Source organism: Dendropsophus ebraccatus, chromosome 5 (assembly GCF_027789765.1).
Source record: "Dendropsophus ebraccatus isolate aDenEbr1 chromosome 5, aDenEbr1.pat, whole genome shotgun sequence".
In the NCBI taxonomy this organism is placed as follows: domain Eukaryota; kingdom Metazoa; phylum Chordata; class Amphibia; order Anura; family Hylidae; genus Dendropsophus; species Dendropsophus ebraccatus.
In genome coordinates this window covers 44,975,622-44,996,136 of record NC_091458.1, presented here as the reverse complement: position 1 = coordinate 44,996,136, position 20,515 = coordinate 44,975,622, and the positions used below count along the sequence as shown (strand labels likewise).

At 45.0% G+C, this 20,515-nt stretch overlaps 1 protein-coding gene across 7 annotated transcripts in view; it reads left to right on the top strand.

Annotated features, from left to right (window-relative positions):
- PHF11 (PHD finger protein 11) overlaps positions 1-19,268 on the top strand; it is a 52,331-nt gene extending 33,063 nt beyond the window's left edge. For all 7 annotated transcript variants that reach the window (XM_069970006.1, XM_069970002.1, XM_069970000.1 and 4 more), the window contains 6 exons: positions 1,144-1,181; positions 1,604-1,664; positions 3,395-3,453; positions 5,095-5,140; positions 6,888-7,002; positions 18,525-19,268. In XM_069970006.1, coding sequence (XP_069826107.1) covers positions 1,144-1,181; positions 1,604-1,664; positions 3,395-3,453; positions 5,095-5,140; positions 6,888-7,002; positions 18,525-18,924 — 719 coding nt within the window. In that variant the 3' untranslated portion in view covers positions 18,925-19,268. The remainder of the gene's footprint in view (positions 1-1,143; positions 1,182-1,603; positions 1,665-3,394; positions 3,454-5,094; positions 5,141-6,887; positions 7,003-18,524) is intronic.
- The last annotated feature ends 1,247 nt before the right edge of the window (positions 19,269-20,515 follow it).

The following is a 20,515-nucleotide window of genomic DNA, read 5'->3' as shown; positions in this document are numbered from 1 at the left end:
TCTAAATGTAATAGTACATTAATAACTTATGCTAAGGATAGGTCACCAATATTTAAATATTTAAGTGCCAAATAATTTTTTACCCTTATAATGCAGTCTGAAAATTCAGATCCAGATATGTGATACTAATCAATGTTTTTCGTTCACCTATTGTCTGTGTATTTGATCCATACTTGTTTCTGTTATATGGGAACAAAGTTTACTGACAATAGCAATAGTTATAATTGCTGAGTTTGAAGCAGCATGCAGGATTTTCTTAAGGTGAGGGTTAAAAAAATTAATTATAAAGCTTTGGTCAGATTCTTAAAGGGTAACTGCAGCGAAAATTTTTCTCTTTACAAATCAACTGGTGTCAGAAAGTGCCAGAGATTTGTAATTTACTTTTATTAAAAAATCTCAGATCATAACAAAATCCCGGAACGGCGTGCAGCATTCAGTCTTCATAGCCCTTAACAAAGCCACTGATGTGGTGAAACCATTTAGTTAGGTAGGAGAAAGAGTGGGATCGAACCCTAGAGGTTCTTGGTGTGAAATACATAGATATGTCAGACATACAGCAGCTGATACGTACTGGAAGACTTGAGATTTTTTGATAGAATAGAATTACAAATCTCTGGTACTTTCTGACACCAGTTGATTTGAAAGATTTTTTTTTTCCGCTGGACAACCCTTTTAAGTGTTGTGCAGACTGCAATCCCCCCTATCCTCCCATTCATTCCTGTAGATCCTACTACAGCAGTGCACTGAGCAGAGTATATGGCTGCCAGGTTCATAGTATTCTCTTCTGAAACTGGGGCCCATACATCCTCTGCTCAGGACTCTGCTGTATTAGATGGGCAGACTGGTTCTCTTTAAAAAGCCTTATACATGGCTCCACTGTGGTGGAGGTAGGGCCGCATGAACATCCTTTATGTAGCCCATTTTTCTATCAATCTGAAAACACCTTAAACTTAGCAAACCAGTTCTTTCATTTACCGTTGATTTTTTTCATTCTACCAACCACTGCACACGGCAAGATGTGGCTGAATTAATATTGTCTATGAATATTTTTTGCAATTTTTGTGTAAATTATAATGTGATTGTCAATTTATTTCAGTTTTAGATATTTAAAATTTTATAATTTTCAATATGCTTTTATTTCAGGGACTTTTACTAGACAGCTGAAGAGTATTCTTCCACAGGTAACTGTTACTCTGGTAAATGTGTTTTTCAGGTCTTGCATATGGCTGCAGTTGATGTGTGACTTGGTAGCTTTCCATAACAGGAACTGTCCAGAGCAGAAGAGGTTTTGTCTATGGATTTGCTGCTGCTCTGGACAGTTCCTGACATAGACAGAGGTGGCAGCAGAGAGCACCGTGTCAGGGAAGAATACACCACTTCGTACATGACATACAGCAGCTGATAAGTACTTGAGATTGTGAGAAATAAGTCATTTACAAATTCATATAAGTTTCTGGCACCAGTTTATTTGAAAAAGAACAATTTTTGCCAGAGTTTCCTTTTACATTAGGATAGCTAATGTGTATCGGAGTGTTTATGGTCAGCATTTCTTTTTTCATATTATTTATTGATTCATCACTAATACTAGTGTCTCCTCCTTTAGATAAAAATTACTTTAGATTCTCCAAAAAGGAACCTAACCAAGAATACAGAACAAAAAGACGGTAATTGATTGTGACGTCATATGGAAAGGGATTGTCTTTACACTTTAACTGGTTGCCCACCTATGAGTATGCTTGTCATGAGCAGTAGATTAAGAGGTCAGCTGCACCACAAATACTCCTTAGGGTATAAACCCACACACCGTATATGCAGCGTATTTACTGCTGCGATACGCACCATGGAGTTTATTTGAGCAAAAATGCTGACAGCCAGATGTTAGCTGGAAGTCAGTGGAATTTTATGGAATGCCTTTTACATACTTGGCACTTTTTTCAGTGGTGTTTTTCTTTCTCCTCTGGCGTTTTTTAGGCCCAGTTTTTTTTTTAAATTGCAGCATGGTGGGGGTGTGGCCTGCAAATCTTTGTGTTTCTCTCCTATAGAGTTAAATTTAATCCTTCTGTTTGTGTCAAAAACGTCAAAGGCAAAAATGCCCAAAAAAAACCAAAACGTTTGCCAGCTTTTCTGCCATTTTTTTGGAGACCAAAAAAACTCCACACAAAAGCTGTGTGTGAAGCCACCCTTATACTGAGCGTGTGAGCACTGCTGCTGTGCCTGGTTGATCAGGAATAGAACAGTAAAGGCAGAACCGCTGTTACTTAACCCTTTGTATGATTATCAAGGCAGAGTGCGACATTAAATCCAGCACTACAAAAACATGGCCACTTTTCCCCCTACTGTTGTCTCCAGTTCGGGTCTGGTTTGCAATTAAGCTCCATTTACTTCAATGGAACTGAGTTTCAAAACCCCACCCAAACTGGAGACAACAGTAGGGGGAAAGTAGCCATGTTTTTGTAGCGCTGGGGGTTCCTCCTTTTATCATGAGTGACATGTTTGGTGTCCATACCTTATGGGCAGACAGTCCACTTGTTAGGCTGCACTACTGGGAAACAAGTTAAAAAATAAAGTCATGGAACCTACATAAAATATAAATAATTCTGCAAGTTAGGACCTGAAATGTCAAGATGGAAAATCAAAGAATTGCTCATGTCCTCAAGCATTGTCCTGGTTCTCATTGGGGTTAAAGGGGAACTGTCAGCAGGTTTGTGCCCCCTTCAGCTCTTTACCTGATGTTTACAGACCTGATCTTTTTTTTCTGTCCGTCTCACAGTTTCAGAGCATTTTGATGCGCAGCACATAAGCAAAGAGGTCCTTAGGAGCATCAGCCCCACAGAGCGTCCCACTCGGCCTGTCTGACGCCTTCTATGTATGTTCATATATATGTGCATCAGAGACCATGCAAAGGAGGAGGCGGAGGGGAGTGCTCTGTGGGGCCAGTGCTCCTAATGTCCTCATTTAGGCCCCCTTCACACGTCCAGGAAAAACCATCCGGATTTCCTATCAGGAAATCCGGACGGATTTCCGGACCCATACACTTTAATTAGTCACGGACACCCTTCCGGATTTTTCCGGAAGGGTGTCCGTTCCGGAAAATAGATCCAGAAAAAATAGGACATGTCCTATTTTTATCCGGAATTCCGGCCCGGACGCCCCCATAGAAGTCTATGGGAGTGCCGGAATCACGGGCACTTTCCTAATGTACATCAGGAAAGTGCCTGTGATTCCGGATAAGTGAGAGCCCGCCGGCCCCCGCAACCACGGGCACCACTACCTGCTGATAGCTCCCCTTTAAAGAAGTACCTAGGACTTTGGTATAGCATGCATTTATCGTTATAGAAAACCAAAAGGTTTTGCTGTTTTATACAATTGTATTATATTATTTGTACATTTGCAGGTCACGCCATCTCTGCAGAATCGCCACACTCTAGTACTGATGACCAATCAAGCACACGTGTAAGTTTTGATAAGAAGAAGTAACCACTAATGTATGATATTTAAGGATGGAGGGTCTGGAAAATTAAACAGTAACTCATTTTTTTTTATTTACAACATTTAGATATTTTGATCATTTTTTTTCAACATACTTTATTAGTGGAATTGTTCCCTTCCTGTGAAAAAGTTTTCTCCATTCCTGAAGCGCAGTTGTTATGTTCTTTGTGTACACAGTAGCTGTGATGGGGCAGTAGCTGCCCTGTCCCTCTAATTCTGTACTTCATGCTAGAGAGAGCATTGGGCACTTTAATATGGAGAGAGGATTCCGGCAAAGAAAAACTTTTACACAGAACGAAACCAATTCCAATACTAAAGTATATTTAAAAAATATATTAAAATTGCTTAAATGTTGTAATTTATAAAATGAAGAGTTACACTTTAAAAGCTGGCTCATAAAAAAGCTAATATGAATTGTTATCCCTCAGCATGTATAATGTATAATAGGATTTGAAAATCCTAGAGCACTGTGTCAGTATGAAAAGAAAACACCACTTCCTGCAGGACATACCACAGCTAATAAGTACAGGAAGACTTGAGATTTTTACATATAAGTAATTTACGAATCTATATAACTTTCTGGAGACAGTTGATTTGAAAAAAATAATTATTTGGCAGAGTACCACAGTTGCTGAATCAGGATCTGCCACAAGGTTTATACTGCCCTCAGATAGGGATGACTAATTCCTGGTGACAGCTTCCCTTTAGAAGCTCTCACTAAACATTAAAACTTAAAAGAAAAGTCCCATGAAATTCAAAAACGCAGGCAGGGGAGTCCTGGAACTTAATAAACAAAGTATACTTACCAGTCCTCATGCCTCTGTAGTGCCGCTCCTGGGTCCAGCTGATGGCCATCGGCTGTCATATTCATCTGGAATCCGGGTACTTCACATACCAGGCTCTTCCAGCTTTAACGGCATGTAACTGGCTCATTGCTATTCTGCTGTTTTATTTATTTCACAGGACTTCTCTTTTAAGCATTTTCTTTATTCATATGTACAAGACATATAATATCTTCTCATATTCATAATATAAGTATAAATAGCAAAGCTGTTGATAAAAGAATGCTCATTAAGACGTCCATCTGCCTGTAAGACATTGTCACAGTAGTCTAGACTGGGGATCTAAGCCTGGCTGTCAGAATAAGAAAGAGGAACTGCTCCGAAATATATACAAATAAAAAATACATTAGATAAAAACTTAAAAGGTAAAGAATATGAAATGTTAAAGAGACTCTCAATGATGTATCACTTACATTGTTCTGTGCGGCTGAGCCAGAGAGCTCCTCCTGAATAACATGAAGTAGTGCTCTCCATTATGTGCATGAGCCCAGTAGTCCTCGATATTCATGAGAAGCAGAAAACTCCGCCCACAGCTGCTGATATCTATCCATGGAGGGCAGGGGGAGGGGTGTGGTAACAATCCTATTCTCCTGCATATTAGGAAAACAGCTGAACAGAATGATGTAAGTAATACACTGATCTGTTCAGCATTTCTGTCACTAATTTATGCTGCCCTTATTTTAGGCGGAATAAACATAGTGACAGATTCCCTTTCGGTCTACAATATCAACAAGCAGATGACCTTCTCATTTTATACTTTCAGCCTAGAAATGATCTGTGTAAACCTTTGGAGAACCAGGAAAGAACTGGTATGTCTTATTGCTTTGGATAATTTTGTCTTGCAGTTTATTACTATATTTTCTGCTTTGGCTATATTTTGTAATCTTCACACCGAATAAAACATATATGTGATATCATAATAACCTAAAATTTACATGTAATACTATAGCAGCTTAACACCTCATTCACACGTCTGCAAAACTTGTTCGTTATGGCAGATCCACAATTATGGACAATTTTAGGATCCATAGGTTTTTATGTGTCTATTCACACATGTCGTAGTGTGGACACATAATCAAGGAACAGGTCACTCTCTATAATGTAGTGGTTTGTGAATTGCGAACCACTATGGATGCAATTGCAGACAGCACTGTGTACGTGTGATAATAGCCTTACTCACAGAAAAACAGGTCACCTGACTTACCTGACTAAAACAACTTGTCGTGTCATCACAGTTTGAATGATTAAGGGTACAAACCCACTTGACGTATTTGCTGCGTGAATCAGTCTTAAAAATAAGCAGGCAAAACGCAGGTTGGCTTTATACGATTGTTCTGCGTTAAAATACGCAATTGCATATTTTTGAAGCGTGAAGCTTGTTGTTAGAAAAGCATCAGTTGTTAACAACCTGTGCGGAAAACGCATGTAGCTTCACGCTTCAAAAATACGCAATTGCGTATTTTAACAACTGATGCTTTGCTAACAACAAGCTTCACGCTTCAAAAATACGCAATTGCGTATTTTAACGCAGAACAATCGTATAAAGCCAACCTGCGTTTTGCCTGCTTATTTTTAAGACTGATTCACGCAGCAAATACGTCAAGTGGGTTTGTACCCTAAATAGGTTTTTATGTCACAGCCAGTATACAGAGACCAACTGCTTCAGTGTGTAGTGTGGGCGCTGAACAGCTGATTGGCTCAGGTGCTGCATGTCAGAACCCCGCCGATCAGTGAATAATGAGCTATCATGTGGATAAATATTTAAAGTGTCACTGTCATTTTCTAAAACTTTTGCCATGTCATAGGGACATGTCAAAAGTTTTGACCCGTACCGATCGGGAGAAAGAGCCTGGAGAACACCACGCTAAATGCGGTCCTCTCCTGGCTCTGTCACCTTATCAGTCGGACTGATCAGTTGGGCTCCATAGAGATCCATTATAAGCCCAACTGATCATGTGACACAGAGCTGGGATAGAACCACACTTAGACCCCATTGGTACTCACACCCGGATCGTTCAAAGTGACACTTTAAGGGGAAGCCCCATGAAATTAAAAAAAGGCAGGCAAAGAATAAATAATAAACTAACCTATCTTCAAGCCCCATTGTGCCACTCCCCAGTCCCGCTGACAGCTGGTGGTGTCCTGCAGCTCTTCCAGCTGCAACATCATGTACCTGGCTGAGCGATTGCCCACTTAGCCAATCATTGACTGGGGCAGGACACTTGCCCAGTCACTGATTGGCTGAGCAGGCAATGGCTCAGCGGGGCCGTAAAGTTGCAGCTGGAAGAGCTGGGTACATGACATACCGGATTCCAGCCGAACATGTCTGCCATCAACAGGACCCGGGAGCGGTACAACAGAAATACAAGGACAGGTAAGTTTATTATTTTTCCGCACCTCCCTGTCATTTTTCAATTTTATGGTACTTCCTCTTTAACCACTTTGTTCTACCTGCTGTACATTTATAGCAGATGGTGTAGGGAATATATAGAGCTGGCTGTGACTATGCTGCAGTGCTTGGCATCAGAGATAATACTGCATTTCATTTTTTGACAGGTGGGCTAATTGAAGAAAATGATCAGGTGCCTCTGGAAAGCAGTGAATCCGATACCTCAAAGAGAAAGAGATCACAGGATTTAGAGGAGCTCATGCCAAACATGAAACGACAACAGTAAGTATCACTCATATGATTACAAGTAGCATCACTGGGGGATTGTATCTTGAAAAGAACAGGAAAGAGGACTGGTGAACAGTTCTTTTTTTCAAATTCAAGTTTTATTAAAGAATTTTCTAGAGTATAACAGAACAAGGAACAAAGTAAAGAGTCATAGTAAGAGTACAAAAACATGAGCAGAAAATGTAAAACGTGGACGATCAAGCGTGGCAATCCACAGACCCGGCCAATATATAACTGAGGAATCGGAAGAGAGTACATTACATACATCTACCAGAACATGGGGTAATTGCTTTTGGGGTAAGTGATCAACCATCAGAGAGAAAAGCTAAGCGCCAACATGCGTCTTGTCGTAATCCAATAGCCAACTGGTAGACACCCAGAGTGTCTATGGAGAGAGGGAGCAGGAGCGAAGAGGAGCAAAGGAAGGAGGGGGGCAAAGTGGGGGAGGGGGTGAGAGCGTGAAGAAAAGATAGGTAAATAGTAGAGAATTGATGAGAAAGACCTGAAGTATGTAGGCGATCCATACCTGAGTATCCAGTAGAGAGCATGGCCCATGTAGCCCGGGCTCCCTGGGGCCACACCAACCAGCCTTGATAAATGGCAGGAGGGGGAGGGTATGCGGGTCATGGCTGTGCTAAGCTGACCGTCCCGTATCGGCGCGAAGCAAGAAAGTCCAGCCAGGCAAACCAGGTGGAAGGTGTAAGAGGAGACCTCTTTCCAGTGCCTGGGAAACACGGTCTTAGCTGTTTGCAGCAAGTGTCGGGCGAGCGATCGTTTATATTTCTGCTGGGCCATGGGGAACATAAATAACAAGACGGATTCAGGAGTGTTGGGGATGAGGACACTGGTTATATCAGAAATGAGGGATAGTACCATCCTCCAGAAAGGCTGAAGGCAAGTACATCCCCACCAAGTATGTACCATGGTTCCAGGTGCTCTACTACATCTCCAACACACGTCTGAAACCGAGGGGAACCAGCTATGCAAGACCACGGGGACCCTGTACCACCTTGATAGGATTTTGTAGTACATCTTTTGCGCTCTCGTCGCGATAGATGTTTTGTGTGTGAGGAAAAAGCAGCGGGACCATTGCTCCGCGGTAAACTGCTTCCCAATTTCCGCTTCCCATTTCCTACAGAAGGGGGGGGGGGATCCTCGGGCCTAGTCGAGATCAGCTGTCCATAGATGGTGGCGATAGCGTGGGGAGGGGGGGAGGAGGCCATGCAAAGGCATTCAAAGTCTGTGAGGGAGCAAGAAAGGTGCTTACCCCTCGAGATGGAGGAATAAAAGCGACTAAGCTGCATGTAGGCGAACAGGGCTCTTTCCACTGGGGTGTCTTCGGTGAGGATGGCAGAGAGAGGTTTGAGGGAGCCCTTATCCAGGATGTGTGTGAAACGCAAGGGAGAGTGTCTGGAGAACCCCAAAAAGGGGGGAAAGAAGCTGCAGGGGGGAACTCCGGGTGATCTGTGATGGGCAGTAGGGGGCTCAAGGGATCAATTAGAGAGGCGTCGGCCCGACTCGTGTGGAGGCTTGCTAGCGAGTGGAGAAAGACATGGTGACAGTATCGGATAAAGAGTTGGACCATGTCCACAGGAGCGTGGCCAGGGATTTGGAAGAAAGTGCTTGGGCCAAACGGACCCATATCTTGGTTCTTTCATTATGGATCATATCTAAGATTCTAGCATGGACACATGCCAAATAGTATAAGCGGCAGTTCGGGAGACCAGTGCCCCCAATGAGTTTAGGTCTGGTGAGGGTCAGCCTGCCAAGGCGAGACTTTCTGGCAGCCCAGACAAAGGTCCCAAAGCATCTTTGGATTTGATGAAAAAATAAGGAGGGGATAGTAATCGGTATGGTTTGTAGTAAGTATAGGAGCCGGGGCAGTAAATTCATCTTGACAATGCTTATCCTGCCAAACCAAGAAAACTCAGGGCGGTCCCACTGGTCTAGGTCTTTACAGAACTGTGAGAGAAGGGGGGGGGGGGGGGAATTGGCCGAAAAGAAAAGGGTAAGATCCGGGGGAAGTTTGATTCCAAGTAGAGATGAGCGAACCGGGTTCGGGTTTGAGTCCATCCGAACGCGAACGTTTGGCATTTGATTAGCGGGGGCTGCTGAACTTGGATAAAGCTCTAAGGTTGTCTGGAAAACATGGATACAGCCAATGACTATATCCATGTTTTCCACATAGCCTTAGGCCTTAAATATGATTAAAATTAATTAAACTTTACCAGCCACCGCTAATCAAATGCCGAACGTTCGGGTTCGGATGGACTCGAGCATGCTCCAGGTTCGCTCATCTCTAATTCCGGTTGTTGGAGGCCGAGCATTTGTATTCTTTACCATCCACAGAAATGCCATGGATGTTTGGGTCTGCCCTAATAGAGGCCATCAAGTGCTCCATGACTAGGACATAGAGTAGTGGGCAGGGCTGTGGAGTTGGAGTTGTGGAGTCGAAGTCGGGGTTGGAGTTAGCTTTGGCTGGAGTCACTGTGTGACCCCTCTCTATATCACTATGTGTGACCCCTCTCTATATCACTATGTGTGACCCCTCTCTATATCACTATGGCTGACCTCTATATTACAGGGATCTGGCATTGTTAGCAGTGTTTCTTGTATGGTGAATATTTAGTTAGAAACATAGAAGACTGTCAGCAGGAAAAGATCACCTGCTCCATCTAGTCTAGTTCTGAGTTGTTCAGGACATGGAGGCTGGAGACTGGCTGCATCCACTGCACACACAAGAGAAGCTGCTTTATATGTTTCCTTATTCCCTCAGAAGTCGCCCCAGGATCATGTAGGACATTAGGGACAAGCTGCTGATCCAGTGTGATAAATAACTCCCCTGGTATATGACTGGCCATTTATGAAGGAGCAGGAGTCTGAGTCAGGAGTTGGAGTCGGTCCTGATAAAATTCAGGAGTCGGAGTTGGAGTCAGAGCTGTGGCTTACCGACTCCACAGCCTTGGTAGTGGGGATAGAGGGCATCCCTGACGGGTGCCGTTATGTATGGAAAATGGGTCGGACAGTGTTCCGTTGATTTTCAGTTGGGACAATGGAGACTGATATAGCGCCATAATTTTGGAAAGGAATACGGGGCCTAAGCCTATGTTGTGGAGGGTTTGTGCCAGGGAGGACCAGGAAATCCTGTCAAAGGCCTTTTCGGTGTCCAAAGATAAGATCATCACCAGGATATTTTGCAAGCGGGCATAATGCACTATATCAATGGTCTTTATAGTGTTATCCCTGGCCTCCCTCCCCGGCACAAACCCATCCTGGTCCGGATGTATTAAAGCTGGCAGAAGGGCGTTAAGGCGGTTGGCCAGGAGCTTATCGTAGATTTTGAAGTCGACATTTAGAAGGGAAATGGGGCGGTAGCTATTACATAATTGGGGGTCTTTACCGGGCTTGGGTATTACTACAATATGGGCCAGCGTGGAGTGTGTGGGAAAGGGGGAGTCCGGACAGATAGAATTAAATGCAGACAGTAGTAGGGGAGCTAAATGTGGCTGGAGATCTTTATAGAATTTGGCCGTGTAGCCGTCCGGCCCGGGACTTTTACCGCCTGGTAGGTCTTGAATTACTGAGGCTAGTTCTAGAGGGGAGAACGGGTCTTCTAGCGAAGCTAAAGTTTCGCTCGGAAGGGAGGGGATTGGCGAGGGCGGGGGAACAGAAGAGATCGTACAATTCCGAGTAGTACGAGTGAAATTGGGCTAGTATATCGGGTGTAGTTTGGGCTATGGTGTTAGTCTTGGTTTTGATAGAGGGAATGTGAGATTGGGCCATGCATGCTCAGTGATCTGGCTAACATCCGCCCACTCTTGTTTCCAAATTCATAAAAGCGGCTCCTACATACTTGGAGGGCTCTGCCCCATGAGGCTTCCAGTAGTTGTTTGACTTCTAGCCTGGCCGCCTGTAATTCCCTGAGAACCAAAACAGAGAGTGCTCGTTTGTGCGCCAGCTCAAGACTGGAGACCGCCTGGAGCACCCGGTTCAGCCTATGTGCCTTGTCTCTTTTCAGCTGGGCCAGTTTTCTCATCAGGACCCACCGTAGTACGCACTTAAGTGCTTCCCATTTGACGTAGGGGGCTGTGGGGTCATCAGCATGGTCTTGGAGGAAGTCCATGATGGATTGTTTGAGGTCTGCAATACAGACCGGGTCAGTTAGGAGAGATTCGTTCAACCTCCAAGACCAGGCCGATCTTGTAAGGTTGGGCACCTGTAGAGAGCAGAAGACTGGGGCGTGGTCTGACCAAAGGATGCTACCCAGTGTGGAGGAGGACAACCAGGGCAGGGAATTGTGTTGTAGCAATACATAGTCCAGGTGACTATACGTGTCGTGCGGGGCCGAGTAGAAGCTTTAATCGCCGTCTGTGGGGTGCAGCATCCGCCACGCATCGCACAGCTGAAGTTGCAGGAGCGCTCTCTTTACCCTTTTAATAGAAGAGTAGGAGAATCCAGAGCGACCAGAGGAGTTGTCCATGGTAGGGTCTAGGGTCATGTTCAGATCCCCACACAACACTACAGTCCCCCGGATCAGGGGCAGTGCCCGGTCAACCAGCTCTACTAGAAAGTCAGTTTGACCTTGGCTAGGGGCGTAGGCATTAATGATGGTAAATTCGTGGCCGGCTATGGAAAGAGATAGTATTATGTATCGCACGTCTGGGTCAGCGATGAAATGTAAAACAGAGCACGCAAGAGAGTGGTGGATAGCGATCGCCACACCCTTGGACCTGGATTCGGGGTTGTTGGCAAAATGCCATTGCGTGTAATGTTTGTGTTTGATGTTAGGGGCATGGCCTGATTTAAAGTGAGTCTCCTGTAGGCATGCTATGTGTATGCCTTTCTTGTGCAGATGGTGCAATACCTGGTTGCGTTTTTCAGGGGTGTTCCTCCCCTTACGTTGAAGGAGGCTATATGGAGTTCCGCCATCCTCATACAGGTTGGCGTAGCCCAGGGTGTCCGGGATAGGCGATAGGAAGCACTTATCTACAGTTGTATGGATCACCTGGGGGAAAGGAGAAGAGAAAAGAAGGCAGAGCAAGAGGAGCTATGAGGATGATTAGGAGAAGAAAAAAAAAGGGGGGGGGGGGAGGAAAACAGAGAGAGATTCAGACAATATATAAGCAGTAGTAAAGCGAACAAAAGAAAACAAAATACCAGAGAACACGTCCAGGATAATCCCAGAGCTGTCTCCCACCTATTTGGGGGAAGGAGGAAGGTAGGCAGGTGAGTAAATTGGGAAAGAAGTGAGGACCGAGTTCAGGTCCAATGGGCAGATGGGCGGAGCAACATAAGTAAGCTAGCTACAGAGTTCAAGCAACTGAGGTAGAGGGGTGGGTTCCATCTTCTGCGTGATCAGACGACCTGATGGATCTGTGTCTCGCATCTCGCCGTCTAGGGATCCTTGGGGGATCTTTTTGAGGACTTGAGAGTTGCCGTGGCGATGGGCGTTTCTGAGGAGCAGAAGTAAGCGTAGGCCATTCAGGAAGAACGGAATGGAACGGTTCGGCAGATCAAGGTCCTGCAGAAAGCCCGGCAGGTCGTCAGGTGAGTGGAGGGTGAGGGTTCGGTTCCTTCTGCGGACTGAGAGGGCAAATGGGAACCCCAGCGATATGGAATGTTCCGGTCTAGGGGGACAGACAGGATTGGTTTTAGTGCAGTTCGTTGCGCCAGGGTATGTCGGGAGAGGTCGAAGAACAGGAATATTGGAATGCCTTTGTAGGATAAGTTTCTCCTCTGTCTCGCACTCTGCAGAATTTCCTCCTTGATGGAATAAAAATGCACGCGACATATGACATTGCGTGGTCTCTGGTCATCGGGGTTAATAGGCCTTAGGGCTCTGTGTGCCCTATCGAGCTCAATATGGTTATCTGGAGGGCAATCAAGGAGGTCCCCAGGGGCAACCGACTCAGGCAGTCCTCTGATGCAGAGGTTAATCCTCCGATTTCTGTTTTCTATGTCATCGAGGTGCTGTTGTAGGGTAAACAGTTGGTCTGCATGTTGTCGTACTTGGGTCTGCAGGGCTTGAACTGTGGAAGAGGAGGATTCTTGTGCAGATTCAATGGAGGACACTTTAACTGAGAGAGAGGTAAGTTCCGTGCGAAACTGAGCAAACTCTTGTCTGCATTCCTCCACAATTTGCTTAGTCAGGGTAGTGAAGTCTTCTTTAGTGGGTAAAGAAGAGACCAGTGCGCAGAGATCCGCCATTGTGACAGAGTTAGTATCAGGGGGCTGTGGGACCTGTGACACGAAAATCGTCCGAGAGTCTATTGAAGTTAATGGTGACATACATGTGTGGAGGATAGCAGGCGTGTTGTCCAGACTGTTAGTGATAGTAGCACATACAGGGGGATACTCGGTGGGCAGTTGTGCCTGTTGCTGCTGGAGATAGGACACAGATTGCATGACAGGCACTGTAGGAGACACAGCCAGTTGGCGAGGAGACGCGCCCCAGGAAGATCCTGTGGACCAGTGGGGGGACTGTGCGGCGTTCAGCGCGCAAGCTGAGGATGCAGAGGGAGGGAGAGCAGTCCAGTCCGTATACTGTGGCAGCCGCATGGGGCTAGACTGTGCTGCATGGCTTAGAGGGTGGGTGACTCTAGGCTGCAGGCCCAGCGCTGCCTCTGGGGGCTGGGGACAGTCTCCGGTGAGGAGGTCCAGAAGGGGATGAGGAGAAGATGTGGGACTGACAGTCTCAGTGCCGCTCAGCCTGCGGAGATGGACCGAGAGGGTGGCCGGATTATGGGCCAAGATGGCGTCTTCCCGCCCAGAATCTCGTGCAGGTGCATCAGCAGGCTCTGGCTAAACTAGGGGGGTGAGAGTCTCCTGAGTGCCCGCGCTGCTGAATGCCGACTGGCATGGAGGGGAGCAGACCGACGGCATTGCAGTCAGGGGCCTGGTACAGGGGGGGGGATCCAACCTGGTTGTCCTGGAGCTTTGCTTCCTCCGTCTGCGTTCCATGCCGGCGGCCATCTTGGGAGCCGCGTAGCGCTGCTTCCAGCTGCAGGGAAGAGGTCTGAGGAGCTGGGGACCGCAGCTGACTGGAGGGGGCGGCTGACTCACCGTCCAAGGTACGCTCCGGCGGGGGGAAATGCTGTTCCACCGGCACCGGCGGGCGGGTCTCGGCTGTTGTAGGGACACCACCATTGAGAGGTGCCGAGGTAGCCATGTCTGAGGGCCGGTCACCGGTAGATGGCGGCTGGGACCGGGTGAAGTACGCCTCGATGTCAGGCTGGGGTGAAAGGGGGCGAGTGGGGGGCTTCCCCTTCACCTTCTTGGATGTTTTCCCCATGTTAAGAGCCTGGTATCCGCAGTGCAAACGGGTGCCTGTCCAGAGCTCAGAGGATGCACGTCCTCACACCACCATAGCTTGCCACGCCCCCACAGTTCTTTTTTTAAGTATACTCCTAGTAGGTCACCACCAAAATAAAAATCAATGCCTATCAATTATTCCTAGTGGCATACATAGTTGAGGACTGTCCATCCTGAAAAAACAGAATAATTTGTTGATATGAAAACTGGAATGTCCCCACTCTATAGACACCCATCCGTGTCGCAGTAACACAGGATGATGTCAGCTCTACCATTTACAGTGCTCTTTACTGGCATATAGCTACAAGCTCATATATAATAGGTTACTTTGTAGGTTAGCTTGGGGAGTGGCCACATACTGGCTACCTTTTATAAGGAAGACCAGTACCCCATGGCAGATTGATAGCTAGGCTTCCTGAGGATGCTATATCCTGAGGGGCTATATTTTTAACCGCTACTCCTGTTACTCACACACACACTATATATAAATCTTAACCAGCAGTGACATTAACTGTAGGGCTAAAAGAATCAAATTAAGTTTGCATGAGCATAAGGGCACAGGAGTATGTGCTTTTATGGTGCGTTCACACCTACAGGATCTGCAGCTGATTTTCTGCAGCAGATTTCATTTAAATAACTGAACACAGCATCAAATCTGCTGCAGATCCTGTAGGTGTGAACGCACCCTTAATATGTTTTTTTGTTGTTATTCCTAGTGCATTATTTTAAACAAGTAATTAAAAGGGAAGTTTTGGTCCCTAAAGGGGCTCTACTCGCCGGGCTTTGCCCATGGCATTGGTAAAAGGGTTCATATTGGACCCCCAACCTCCGATTAGGAGGATTTGTGATTGGTATTTAATGAATAACTGGCCTCCTTGTCTGCAATCACCCTACAGAGCACGCTGACAGGACAGAGAGCCGTGACTAGTCACAGCCCAGATGACGAGTTCACAGCTCTCTCCCTGCCTCGTGTGCAGTATTAAAATGCATTTTACTGCACATGAAGCCCATGGAGCCCGGATCCCCGAACACCACTGGAGAGCCAGCTGCCAGGTGCATGCAGCCATTCTGGGAGGCCAATCACCACAAATGTGTGGATTGGATCCCTTTAAAAGATACCTGTGGTTGTAAACAATGTCTACAAGCATCGTCAGAATGATCGGTGTACATTTAAGAAAGGCACAGATTTTTGTGCAACTATGTAGTTTCACAAAATTTTATGACTCTCTCCCACCAATCAGTCTATATATCGTTAACAAATTCACTATATATATACATATATATATATATATATATATATATATATATATATATATATATATACACACACACACACACTCTAGCTATGTATATATCAGCCAGCCCACTGCTTTTAGCCTTGGTCAGTAACCTAGAAAAAGACTAATCAACTAAGGGATGAAAAGAGCAGCATATTAGGAAAAGATGGCAAGCTTGCTAAATTAATGTATTTGCAAAAATGTTTAACTTGATGAGACCTACTACTTAGCTGAGATGGGAATGTCCCTTTAATAGAAAAAAAATATTAATAATATTTCAGGAAAATATATAATAATTAAAGGTGCAACTGCAATACAGCAACACACTGCAATTGCTAAGATATACAATGGGAAAAATAAGTATTTGATACACTGCTGATTTTGCAGGTTTTCCCACCAAGAATGGAGAGGTCTCTATTTTTAATTTATTTCATTTCATTTTAGCTTCACTTTAACATTGAGACAGAATACTTATTTTTTTGCATGAACTCTGCACTTATTACTTGTATTAAATTCCCATGTTTGAACTTGTTACTTGTATAAAAAAAAACACCTGTCCACACACAAGAGCTGTATAAGAACACCAGGGACAAAATTGTAGACCTGCACAAGGCTGGAATGGGCTACAGAACAATAAGCAAGCATGCAAGGTCACTCCTCCTGGGGTAAGGGTACTATTACACGGAACAAGAATCGGGCCGATTATCGTTTCATGTAATAAATACAACGATCATCTGCTGATCGTTGAAGTAGGTTCTGACCTATATTCGTTGGGCGCTGACCGCGCATCGCTACGTGTGATAGCGGTGCGCAGCTGGCGACTGACAATATACTTTACCTATCCATACTCCAGGGCTGCTCCTGCCGTCTGCTCCTCGCCGGGTCCCATGCGCTCTAGCTTCAGAGCGGCCTGTCAGCTGACAGGCCACCCGGCCAATCACAGGCCGCGGCTGTCCCGGCCTATGATTGGCTGAGCGGCCTGTCAGCTGACAGGCCACTCTGAAGCTAGAGCGCGCGGGACCCGGGGAGAAGCGGACCCTAGGAGGAGCCCTGAAGCGTGGATAGGTAATGTATAAAGTTAAGCAAGGGCTGCAAGGACATCGGTAACGATGTCCCTGCAGCCCTTGTTAAAAGATTATCGGGCCGTGTAATAGGCCCAGTAAACGAGCGACGATCTAGCAGATCGGCGCTCGTTTACAGGTATTATCGGGCCCCATTGGCCCGTGTAATAGTACACTAAGGGTGATTAAAAAAAGGTCAGGTATCAGCCCGAATCAGGGGAGTACCTGGTCAATAACCTGAAGAGAGCTGGGATTACAGTCTCTAAGATTACCGTAATAACATAAAGTGTCACGGATTAAAATCCTGCCGGGCACAAAGATCCCCAGTCACCATCTGGATGATCGAGAGGCGGCATGGGAGAGGGTCATGTGGTTAGATTAGATAGAACTTTTTTTTGGTATCAACTCCAGTCGCTGTGTTTGAAGGAAGAAGAAGGATGAGAGCATCCCCAAGGACACATGAACCATGGTGGTGAAAACATCATACTTCTGCGAAAAGGACAGGTCAACTGTCCGTATTGAAGAGAAGATGGGGCCGTGTATCATGAGATTTTGGCCAACAACCTCCTTCTCTCAATAAGAGCATTGAAGATGGGCTGTGGCTTGGTTGTCCAGCATAACAATGACCTATAATGCCAATCCAGGATAAATAAGGAGTGCCTCCGTAAGAAGCATTTCAAGGTCCTGGAGTGGCCTTGCCAGTCTCCAGACCTGAACCAAATAGAAAATCTTTGGAGGAAGCTGAAACTCAATGTTGCGTAGTGACAGCCCTGAAACCTGAAAGATATGAAAGAAGATCTGTATAAGGGAGTGGGACAAAATGCCTGCTGCAGTGTGTGCAAATTTGATTAAGAACTACAGGAAATGTCTGAGCTCTGTTATTGCAAACAAAGGTTTCTGTTCCAAATATTCTGTTCTGTTTTTCTATGGTATCAGATTCTGGATTTTGTTTTTATAGATTCTGTCTCTCATGGTTGAAGTGTACCTACGATAAAAATTACAGACCACCCCAATCTTTGTAGTTGAGGAAATTTGCTAAACCTTGCGGTACTTATTTTCCCCATTGTATGTAGAATATGGATCATTTTAAATTACAATACTGCCAACAAAATTAGGTACTTACCATACAATTTGATCAAATGTGTATACCATCCAACCCACGGTAAGGCGACCTCAGAAACCATTTAAAGCGACTCTGTACTCACAATCTGACCCCCCCCCCCCCCCCCCCCCCCCCCCCCCCCCCCAAAAAAAAACACTTGTACCTTCAGATAGCTGCTTTTAATCCAAGATCTGTCCTGTGGTCCGTCTGGCAGGTGATGCAAGTATTGTGCTAAAAATTTACCTTTAAACTGGCAGCCCCGTGCACTACGGGAGTGGCCTAGATTGTGTATGCATTAGGCTGGCACACCCTCTCTGTCCCTCCTCCCCGCCCTCCTCATCATTAGGAATTCTCCAGGCAGATTGCCTGCTATTCGTCAGCTGTGAGAGCCCGACACATGGGCTGTATCGTTAAGACACCTGTGCAATGTTCAGCATGGAAAGAATGTTCCAGTGGCATTCCTAATGATGAAGAGGAGGGACGGAGGGGTGGTGCAAAGTTAGGACACAGAGATACTCCCCTAGGGCACAGGGTTGTAAGTTTAAAAGTTGTTTTTTGGACAATAACTGCAACACCTGCCAAACGGACCCCAAGACAGATCTTGGATTAAAAGCAGCTATCCGAAGGTACAAGTGGTTTGGGGGGTCAGATTGTGGGTACAGAGTGGCTTCAAAGCAGGAGGGAGGGAAGGGGCAATGTAACCATTTTAACATTGGACTCCACAGTGAATTACTAGAGAGTACTAATTTCTCTTTTAACCTGTAGAACTGAAAGACCTGAACAGCTGGAGATCTTTGAAGACCAAACCGAATATCATTTAAGAGAAAATGTAACATCAGAGTCTGAATGTGCATCAGAACACCATTCTGGGCCTTCACGGATGACCCCACCATTAAGAAGACTGTCATTTGATTCTAGTTGTCAGAATGAAAGAGTCGATGATCTGGATGACATTGATGGATTTGGCCGTGCCGTTGCAGGCCAGTGTCGTCTCCTGCTACAGGAAAAACAAACCAAATATATGTCATATGTACTTGCTGCTGCAGATTTGTTTCGCAGACACTCAACCCTTCCTGAACTCGATATTTTAATAACCAACCTTCGGACTGTATTGGAGAAATCTCAGACTTCAACACACTGTAGTTCTTGTGGTTCATCAGTTTAATACAATTGTAAAAAAAAAAAAAAAAAAAGTTTTTATAATTTTTACAGCTTTTTTTTTTTTTAGAAATGTAAAGCACATGACTGGTACAAAATAAATTATAACAGTTTATTTAAGTATATCACTATTTAAAAAGTAGGGCCATTTTTTTCAAAACAATAGCCCAGAAGTCACATGTACAGGCGCTGTTACATGGGCTGACATGCAGTTAACTATTTTGCAGACAAGGCCGCATAAATGATTGATGGATTGTTCCCTGAGCTTACTGCCTTAACGTTCCTACTGTATGTCGTACATGTATAACAGGAATAAGTAGAAATAAAGCAAAGCACTTTGTTAGGATTTGACATCATCTGCTCTCAGTAAAGCCATGCTGGTTTGGGTCCATTAAAGGAGAAGTCAGGTGAAAATTTTTATTAAAGTATTGTATTGCCTACCAAAAGTTATACAAATCACCAATATACACTTACGCAAAATGCTTATAAAGTGTTTTTTTTCCTGCACTTACTACTGCATCAAGGCTTCACTTCCTGGCTAACATGGTGATGTCACTTCCTGGATAACATGGTAATGTCACTTCCTGGATAACATGGTGATGTCACTTCCTGGATAAAATGGTTATGTCACAACCCGACTCTCATTGCTGTTCGGGCTGTGGCTGCTGGAGAGGATGATGGAAGGGGGATGCTCAGTGTCCCTCCAGTGCCCTGTGTCCCTCAGTGTCCCCCTGCCATCATCCTCTCGAGCAGCCACAGCCCGCACAGCTCTGGGAGTCGGGTCGTGACATCACCATTTTATCCAGGAAGTGACATCACCATGTTATCCAGGAAGTGAAGCCTTGATGCAGTAGTAAGTGCAGGGGAAAAAGCACTTTATAAGCATTTCCTGTAATAACTGTATATTGGTGATTTGTATAACTTTTGGGGGGGGGGGCAATACAATACTTTGATAAAATTTTTCATCGGACTTCTCCTTTAAGTTTTTTATGTGATCATTAATGTCTTTTTTTTCTTTTTTTAAGTTTTCATTATTTTTACCACTGCAGCTATGTCTGTTTACTGTCTTCACTGGGTTGTTCTCTACTACCCTTCTTGTGGATGGGTATAACATTGGCCATTCTCCAATAATAAGAAACATCTCCTGTTAGGTGGGATTGGTTATACAGATCTGTCAGGGGCCAGCAACCAGAGATTGGATTTCTTTAAGAACTCTGGGGTGGACAACATCTAGACCCATTGCCTTATTCAACTTTAAATGGGCAAGTTCCCCTAAAACACTGCAGCTGAATCCATGCAGTTGGAGGCATTTCAACGTCCAGCCATATTTTCTTTCTGAAAGCTTCTAACATATCAGTTTTACTGCCAAGTGAGTGCCCTCAAAATAAAAACTCTAATTATGTGCACCTCTTAGTAAATCCGGTGGGATGAATGGGGACAGGGTCTAATTTAAGCCTAGTGCACCAGTACACCGCTGTTGATAAATGTCCCCCCAAAGTGTCTACATCCACAATACTACAAATAGATAACAATATAGGCATAAAAAATAATAAAACAGTAAAAGGCATAAATCAGTGATGGTGAACCTTTTAGTGACA